This window comes from Trichechus manatus, unplaced genomic scaffold (genome assembly GCF_000243295.1).
Source record: "Trichechus manatus latirostris isolate Lorelei unplaced genomic scaffold, TriManLat1.0 scaffold00392, whole genome shotgun sequence".
In the NCBI taxonomy this organism is placed as follows: domain Eukaryota; kingdom Metazoa; phylum Chordata; class Mammalia; order Sirenia; family Trichechidae; genus Trichechus; species Trichechus manatus.
In genome coordinates this window covers 116,707-126,732 of record NW_004444328.1, presented here as the reverse complement: position 1 = coordinate 126,732, position 10,026 = coordinate 116,707, and the positions used below count along the sequence as shown (strand labels likewise).

The window sequence follows — 10,026 nt, the reverse complement described above, 5'->3', positions numbered from 1 at the left end:
CATGTAGAAATTTTTGAAATGGTGTATCTTTGGCTATGTGTAATTTCACCAAAAACAAAGGTTGAGAAGTTAGAAGGTTGACATGTTGTGGGGTTGTTAACCAGTGTCATAAAACAATATGTGTACTACTGTTTCATGAGAAAATATTTGTTCTGTAAGCCTTCATATGAAGTACAATAAAAAATAAAAAATAAAAAAATGATTTTTTTTCTCTTTTCCTTAGCAGAAGGAAGTCATGAGGAGAGACTGGTGATGGTATCTTTATGTCATGTCTGTACATTTTGATTGGTATGAAGAACCTATGAAATCATCGTGACTATTGAAAATGTCTTCTTACATTTTGGAAATTCATACTTATGTATTTATGAATAAAAAGAACAGTGGTGAATAAATGTTGATATACTTGTAAATGGTATAATACACTATGGGCATAATAAATTAATGTCTGATAAATGCAATAATACGACTATCGGAAAAGTTACATTTAAGAGAAGAAAGTAAATTGCAGTATGATTACATTAATATAAAGTTGAAAAACTTGCAATATGTTGTTTAGGGACACAGACATGATGTAAAACTTTAAAAAACACACGCAAGGGAATAATAAACACAAAATACAAGATAATGATGTCTTCTAGGGTAGTGAAGGTGATAGGACTATGTTGGGTTCTACCAGGAACTTCCAAAGCAATAACACTACTCTTTTCCTTAAACAGGATAGTTGTTGTTGTTAAATGCCCTTGAGTCAGTTCCAACTCATAGCGAACCTACGCACCACAGAGCAAAACACTGTCTGGTCGTGCGCCATGCTCACAGTCGTTGTTAGGCTTGAGCCCATTGTTGCAGCCACTGTGTCAATCCATCTCGTTGAGGGTCTTCCTCTTTTTCACTGACCTTGTACTTTACCAAGCATGATGTCCCTCTCCAGGGACTGATGCCTCCTGACAACATGTCCAAAGTGTGTAAGAAGTAGTCTGGCCATCCTTGTTTCTAAGGAGCATTCTGGCTGTACTTCTTCCAAGACAGATTTGTTCGTTCTTTTGTCAGTCCGTGGTATATTCAATATCTTCATCAAAACCACAATTCAAAGGTATCAATTTTTCTTCGGTCTTCCTTATTCATTGTCCAGCTTTCGCATGCATCTGATGCGATTGAAAATACCACAGCTTGAGTTAGGCGCACCTTAGCCTTCAAGGTAACATCTTTGCTTTTCAGCACTTTAAGGAGGTCTTTTGCAGCAGATTTGCCCAATGCAATGCGTCTTTTGATTTCTTGACTGCTGCTTCCATGGGTGTTGATTGTGGATCCAAGCAAAATGAAATCCTTGACTTTAATCCTTTCTCCGTTTATCATGATGTTGCCCATTGGTCCAGTTGTGAGGATTTTTGTTCTCTTTATGTTGAAGTGTAATCCATACTGAAGACTGTGATCTTTGATCTTCTCATCAGTAAGTGCTTCAAGTCCTCTTCACTTTCAGCAAGCGAGTTTGTGTCATCTGCATAATGCAAGCTGTTAATGAGTCTTCCTCCAATCCTGATGCCCTGTTCTTCTTCACATAGTCCAGCTTCTCAGATTACCTGCTCGGCATACAGACTGAATAGGTATGGTGAAAGGATGTAGCCTTGACGCACACCTTTCCTGACTTTAAACACGCAGTATCCCCTTGTTCTGTCTGAATAACTGCCTGTTGATTTATGTACAGGTTCCTCATGAGCACAATTAATTGTTCTGGAATTCCCATTCTTCGCAATGTTATTCATAATTTTTTATGATCCACACAGTCGAATGCCTTTGCATAGTCAATGAAACACAGGTAAACCTCTTTTTGGTATTCTCTGCTTTCATCCAGGATCCATCCGACATCAGCAATGATATCCCTCATTCCACAACCTCTTCTGAATCCCGCCTGATTTTCTGGCAGTTCCCTGCTGCAGCCACTTTTGAATGATCTTCAGCAAAATTTTACTCGTAAGAGATACTAATGATATTGTTAGATAATTTTCACATTCAGTTGAATCACATTTCTTGGGAATAGGCTTAAAAATGGATCTCTTCCAGTTGGTTGGCCAGGTAGCTGACTTCCAAATTTCTTGGCATAGACAAGTGAGCACTTCCAGTGCTGTATCCATTTGTTGAAACATCGCAATTGATATTTCTTCAGTTCCTGAAGACTTGTTTTTTGCCAATGCCTTCAGTGCAGCTTGGACTTCTTCCTTCAGTTTCTGATCATATGCTAAGTCTTGAAACGTTTGAACGTCAATCAATTCTTTTTATTATAATGACTGTGTATTCCTTCCACCTTCTTTTGATGCTTCCTGTGTAGTTTAATATTTTCCCCATAGAATCCTTCACAGTTGCAACTCGAGGCTTGAATTTTTTCTTCAGTTCTTTCAGCTTGAGAAATGCCGAGCATGTCCTTCCCTTTTGGTTTTCTATCTCCAGCTCTTTGCACATATCATTATAATACTTTACTTTGTCTTCTTGAGCCGCCCTTTGAAATCTTCCGTTCAGTTCTTTTACTTCATCATTTCTTCCTTTTGCTTTAGCTCCTCAATGTTCGAGAGCAAGTTTCAGAGTCTCTTCTGACATACGTTTTGGTTTTTTCTATCTTTTTTGTCTTTTTAATGGCCTCTTGCTTTCTTAATGTATAATGTCCTTAATGTCATTCCACAACTCTTCTGGTCTTGGGTCATTACTGTTCAATGCGTCAAATCTATTATTGAGATAGTCTCTAAATTCAGAGGGGATATACTCAAGGTTGTACTTTGGCTCTTGTGGACTTGTTCTAATTTTCTTCAGTTTCATCTTGAACTTGCATATGAGCAGTTGATAGTCTGTTCTGCAGTCGGTGCCTGTCCTTCTTCTGACTGATGATATTGAGCTTTTCCATAGTCTCTTTCCACAGATGTAGATTCTTTCGTATTCCAACTGGTGAGATCCATGTGTATAGTCACCGTTTGTGTTGGTAAAAAAGGTATTTGCGATGAAGAAGTCATTGGTCTTGCAAAATTCTATCATGCGATCTCTGGCATTGTTTATATCACCAAGGCCGTATTTTCCAACTACCAATCCTTCTTACTTGTTTCCAATTTTTGCATTCCAATCACCAGTAATTGTCATTGTATCCTGATTGCATATTTGACCAATTTCAGACTGCAGAAGCTGCTAAAAATCTTCAATTTTCTTGCTCTTTGGCCTTAGTGGTTGGTGCATAAATTTGAATAATAGTAATATTAACTGGTCTTCCTTGTAGGTGTATGGATGTTATCCTATAACTAACAGCGTTGCACTTCAGGATATATCTTGAAATGTTCTTTTTGACAATGAATACAGTGCCATTCTTCTTAAAGTTGTCATTCCTGGAATAGTAGACCATATGATTGTTCAATTCAAAATGGTCAATATCAGTCCATTTCAACTCACTAATGCCAAAGATATAGATATTTATGCATTCCATTTCGATAATTTCCAATTTTCCTAGATTCATACTTCACACATTCCACTTTCCGATTATTAATGGATGTTTGCAGCTGTTTCTTCTCATTTTGAGTCATGCCACATCAGCAAATGAAGGTTCTGAAAGCTTGACTCCATCCACGTCATTAAGGTTGACTCTACTTTGAGGAGGCAGCTCTTCATCAGTTGTCTTTTGAGTGCCTTCCAACCTGAGTTGGGGGGGCCCATCTTCCAGCACGATATCAGTGTTCTGCTGCTATTCATAAGGTTTTCACGGGTTAATTCTTTTCAGAAGTAGACTGCCAGGTCCTTCTTCCTAGTCTGTCTTAGTCTGAAAGCTCAGCTGAAACCTGTCCTCCATGGGTGACCCTGCTGGTATCTGAATACCAGTGGCATAGCTTCCAGCATCACAGCAACATGCAAGCCCCCACGGTATGACAAACTGACAGACACATGAGGGAAACTGGATAGGGGGACACAGATATTAATAGTATTATACTTGGTATATTTTACACATTGTTCACAGTTATAATTTTCCAATTGTTTGACATGTGATAAAAGCAAATTTTTAAGTAAGACATCCAGCAGGAACAATGATGTTTTGATGTTGTTGTTACTGTAGAATCTTACTGAAACAAGCATTAAAATAATATTTTTAAACAATGAAATGTAAAATGAAATAGTGATAAATGATAGACTAGATTATATCTCAACAATTTAACATTCCAATAATTACTGGCATTAGCGCCCTTCTTATCTTAAGTGAACTAGCACAACATGTAATAATGTCATTCTCTTAGCTTGAATAATTATTTTCATAAAGCTAAAGTTGGTATTCCTTACAAAAAAATTGCAAGTGACTGAAAACATGGATTTTATTTATATTTATTTTTCATTTCAATCAATGTGTTTTAGAACACACCAGTAGGGTCCCAGGGAGAGCTGGGAATAAATAGTACAGGCCTCTAACCATGTGAATACTCCTTTGAGAATCTCTCTCCACAATCCCCCCAGTGCCAGATCATGAGCCATCATCTCAGCTCCACTCTTAGTGTCCATGCAACAAGCTTCCACTTTGGATGGCTACATCATCATTTCTGTCTCTAGGAACTGTGGGTAAAACAAAATACCTAGGAGATAATAAAAACGAACATCTCTTATCCTAGAAATTTAAAGAAGAACAAAAAGGAACAGTGACTGACACTACAATGGTATAGTGAATAAAGTGTGGGAGTATTGTACATAAAGTATGTTTCATTAAAGGCAGTGAGGCGGACCTTTAATGAAACTAGAATCCACATGGGGTCAGGGCTAATGTGCCCTTTCTGGACTATGTGTGAGGCCAGTGTCTCAGGAAATACTGCTGCTGTAGCCCATTCTGCTAAAAACATCTTCTGAACCTCTGCTTCAATATTCTTGTTCTTGTCCTACCTCTCTGGTCTTAAACTTTGATTCTCTGTTTTCGCCCTGTCCATGTGCTTTAAATATTATGCTAGATGGTATACCTGGTGTAGAGTTTCTCGCATAGACACTTTCATTCAATTCTTTTTACCAAACCAAAAACAAAACCTGTAGCTGTCAAGTCGATTCCAACTCATGGCAACCCTATGTGTTACAGTGTAGAACTGCTCCATAGAGTTTTCTTGGTGGTAATATGTATGGAAGCAGATAGCCAGGCCTTTCTTCCACAGTGCCACTGGATGGGTTCAAATGGCCAACCTTTAGGTTATTGGTTAAGTGAAAACCACTTGTGCCACCCAGGGACTTTAATCTCCCTACTAAAAAGAAAAAAAAAACCCATTGCCATTGAGTCGATTCCAACTCATACTAACCCTATACATTGCCCCTTAAATTATAGAACACAGAAAAGTCTCATTCCACCATCAAATCTAACCTGGGCCTACACATCCCCAGGTTGGGCTTAGTATTCTGGGCTCCTGCCTAGGTGAAAGGCAGCTCAGATGCTACTCAGAGACATGGCAACTTCTGCATTTCTCAGAACGGGTGGGAGAAGCAGACAGGTCAGTTTGTTTAAGGAGATAGACATGCAGTCCTTTTTTCCATGGCATTCCTCCAATCTGGGAGCAAAGGGATGAGCTAGAGGAAGAACCCTGAATAACAGAAGGTTAAGTGAATTTTATTTTTTTCTGCAAGGGCAATCACTCATAGATGACAAATAGTTGAGTGATACCCGCTGAAGGAATTATTTCTTACCTCCTAAAACAAAAGATTGAAGTGTGTTACTTCTTCCTGGAAAACCCATCTCAGTCAATTTTCATCAGAGAGAAAAAAAAAATCAACCTTCAACATTTCTTTTGTGAGGTCACTCCCCTGCCCCAGCAAAATGTACTCCATACTTTCAGCTTTACTTCATACCTAGATTATAGCATTTATCGTGGGTGTTCTAGTTAGGTATATACCTGTTTATTTTCTCCAGTGAACTTTTCCAATCAAGCAGGAACAAGTCTTCTTCATCTGTGCATTCCCCATACTAAGCCAAACCAAAAACCAAATGCATTGCTATTGAGTTGATTCTGACTCATAGCAACGTTATAGGACAGAGTAGAACTGCCCCATAGGGTTTCCTAGGAGCACTTGTGGTTTTGACCTGCCAACTTTTTGGTTAGCAGCCTGAGCTCTTAACCACTGCACTACCAGGGCTCCTTCTGCACACCTAGCACAGAGTTAGTGATCAAATGACATCCGAATGAACAAAAATAGGAATGAATTGAATCCCATCTTTTATTTTCGCAATTGTTCTATTTTGAGCACCTGAGTAGCTTATTGTTAGTTGCCATCTAGTCAATTACAGCTCGTGGAAACCCCATGTGTGCAAAGTAGAATTGCTTCACAGGGTTTTCAAGATTGTGACCTCTCTGAAGCAGACTGCCAGATCTTTCTTATGAGGTGCCTCTGAGTGGGTCTGAACTGCCAACCTTTCAGCTAGTAGTCTAGTGCTCAATCATTTGCGCCACCCAGAGACTCTTCTCTGAACAGCTACAACCAGCAAATTGAGTAATGAGAAGAGTGAACTCAAAGAAGCTTGGGAAAGGTTTGAGATATGGCAAATTTGAAATAATTTAAGATGTATTTCCAGCTTCTCTTTAGACTCTTGTTTATGGAAAAACAAGAGAGAAATAGTGCTGAGAGGGTTTTAGGAACATAAGAGAAATGACTAGGCAGAAGTTTGTCTCCCCTCCAGGAGCATGTGCTGGCTCACCACATGGTTCATTCAGAGAGATTCCCTGACTGCTCTCTGATATTGAGAAATGCAGACAACAAGAGAAAAACAACTTGCCTCTGCCTCTGTCCCCTGCTCTTCCATCTCCTTTTCCTAGTGTCCTTCCCTCCATATATTACTGTGGGAACAACCTTCAGAGCAACTGTAATCCCCACATGTGACAGGATTCTCAATGAACAGTCAAGAGAACTGTAGCTCACTATATTGAAATATCACATTTTTCATTCTTAACCTATTTCAAGGAAATAATTAAGAAATGTAGGAAGAGAGGCCAATGACAAACTCTTTTAGTAAACAGAGAAGCCAAAGACACAAAACAATGGCAGCTTGGACCCAGCATCATCCCCTGGCTGCACTGAACAATACAAAGGCAAGTCCAGATTTTCTAACATTGAATCATAGGACAGTCACCCCTTCATGGATTCCTTCTCTCTACCCTGTCCACATTCTCGTTCACATATGGCTTTTTCGCAGCCAGGGCCTGTTTCCAAGTCTAAGCCCAACAGACAGGGTTTTTAGATGATATAGCACGCTGAGACTTCTGCTTCGCCAACAAGAGACCTGCCTTAGGTCCCAGCCAAAATTGTTTCTCATTTACACAGTGTCTTTATGGTTCAGAAGTCACAGGATGCTACTTGAAGCCAAGGGAATGCACATATCCCATTTTTTCAATAACATCTAGACTATTAAATGCGGGTTTATCTGATGCAGGCATTTGAGGAAATAATCACTGCAGGCAACCTGAAAAAGTTTCAGGGTGAAGGAGAAAAGAAGAGAAGGAGAGGAGGTAGGAGACTGAAAAAAAAAAAAAGATTAAAAAACATAAAATCCAAGTTTTTCTCTCTACTGGGAAGAGTTCCCTTCCTCCGAGAACAGCAGTATGATGTCCTCAAGAGAGCACAGGTCCAGAGTCAGAAAACCAGCTCTCGAGTCCTCATTCTGCCATTCCCTCCTTATGTATCCTTGGACAAGTCACTTCAACTCTTTGAGTCTTAGTCCTCACCTTGTAAAATGGGAATAATAATATAACCTGTGTTCTCAAATTCAAAAATTTTTAGGAGAACCATATAAAATGTTTTCTAAAATATGAATTATGATTGAAACATTAGCTATTGATCGCTCTCTACAGGTGTTCAGGAAGGAAGCCCAAATGATATAGGATCTTCCTTAGAGATGATTTCACCTCCTTGTTCCAGAGGCTGTAGATCAAGGGGTTCAACATGGGGGTGACCAGGTTGTTCAAGACCTGAGCAGTTGCATTAAGCCAGAGGCTGGGGGTGGGCTGCAGGTAGATGAGGACCACTGGCATATAGAAAAGAAAGATGGCAGTGAGGTGGGCACTGCAGGTGGAGAAGGCACGGTGTCGACCCTCTGCAGAGTGAATCTGCAAGATGGAGTAGAAAATGCAGTTGTAGGAGGTGAGAATGAGAAGGAAGCAGCTGAGGGGCATGAGGCCTACACTGATGAACCCCACCATCTCCAGGGCTGAGATATCTGCACAGGCCAGCTTTAGCATCACTGGGATATCACAAAAGTAATAGTCCACCTCATTAAGACCACAGTAGGACAACTGGAAGGTGAGAGTGGTTAGAAAGGTGGCCTGAATACAGCCAAAAAATGAAGTCCCCAAGGCCAGGATGGCAAACACGCTGTGACTCATGATGACTGTGTAGCGCAGAGGGTAACATATGGCCACAAAGTGGTCATAGGGCATCACAGCGTGCAGGAAACACTCAGTGCAGCCCAGGAAGTGGTAAAAGAAGAGCTGGGACACACAGCCTGCATAGGAGATAGCTCAGCTATTCCCTGAGAGGTAGAATAGCATCTTGGGGGAGCTCACTGAAGGAAAAAATATGTCAAAAACAGATAGCTTGCACAGAAAGAAGTACATGAGAGTGTGAAGCCAAGTAGAGGAGATAATTGCAAGTAGAATGAGCAGGTTCCCCATCAGGGTGAAGAGGTAGAAAGACAAAAACAGGACAAAGAGCATGGTCTCCAGACCTTCTGTGTGCAGGATGCCCAGCAGGATAAAGTCAGTCACCACTGAGTGATTTGTCATTGCTGTGAGAAAGACCTCAAAAAGGATCCGAGACACCAAAGTGCGGACACCAATATCAAATCTTCAATCTTCTTGCTGATGAGTACATTGGCTATGCTTTTAACAAGCAACAAGTAGGCTTCTTACGTAGGATGAGATCTATGTAAAAACATAAGATAATAAGAAATATCAGACTATTTCAGAGCTACAATCTATCCAAATTCAGAAAAGGGTGTTTTGTAGAGGTGAATGGTTGCCCCCATTACAACATCAGAAGTTTAGAGACATATTCAAAACTCTCTCATGTTAAGTTAGAAACTTTTTTACACTTGTTTATTCATGGATTTATTCTCTTTGGGGTATTTATATTTTGAAATCTCACCATTTCTTCAAGTAACAAACTCCCACTATTCATTACCTTCTGCAAAATATCAGAAAAAAAATTGTATTAGAAATCAGAACACCTGATTTGGTTCCTAGCTTTGACATTTGTTAGCTACATGAGTTAGAACAATTTATACACCATCTTTCATAGGCATAGTTTTATCATCTACAAAATGGGAAATCCTAATTATTATAACAACAACAGCAAAAACAAAAATATCCTCTTGAAATCATGGTAAAGTTTATGAAATATCTGTGAATGTGGCAAAACTATAAATCATGAAAAGCATGCCTTTAGTTTATGTACCTTAAACTTAGTTCTTTGAGTAACTTCTTTTAATGTTGGCATTCTATAATTATTTGCAAGTAAGTGTTTTATTAAATAACATTATTGAGTAGACTTAGATCATATCCTCTTCATATTATATTCTTCTGGAGTGGGGAGTTCTAAGAGTTCTAATATCTCCAACTCTGTCAGGAGATGCTGCTATGGTTTTTCTGGTTCTTTTAATATTTTCTAAATGGACCTAAGGTGACTCTGAAATATTAAGGAAGAGAAACAGTAGCAGCAAGGAAAGCATCAAATTCATTACTGTGCTCAAGTAAGATATACCGTGACCCACACAGAAGAAAGGCAAAGAACAGGACTAATAGGGTACTTTTCAAAAGTCAAGAACCAAGTATGACATCTGGAAGATCCAGGGATCTCTTCCTCTTATTACTTATGTAATAATAATAATAAAATACGTACATACTTTACATTCATACTATTTAATGATTATTTACTGTATTCCAAGGACTGGGCTTAGTACTTTTGAAGTATGATTTTTTTTTAAATAAATATATAAGGAGATACTATTATTACTATTCCTGTTTTACAAATCAGGAGGCTGAAGCTTAGAAAAAC

General features: G+C 39.1%; 1 protein-coding gene across 1 annotated transcript; it reads right to left on the bottom strand.

Moving 5' to 3' along the window:
* Window positions 1–7,820: 7,820 nt before the first annotated feature.
* LOC101349522 (olfactory receptor 149-like) lies at window positions 7,821–8,756 on the bottom strand. Its single transcript, XM_012559920.1, is given in 1 exon segment — window positions 7,821–8,756. A coding segment is annotated over 1 exon segment (936 nt).
* Window positions 8,757–10,026: the final 1,270 nt, after the last annotated feature.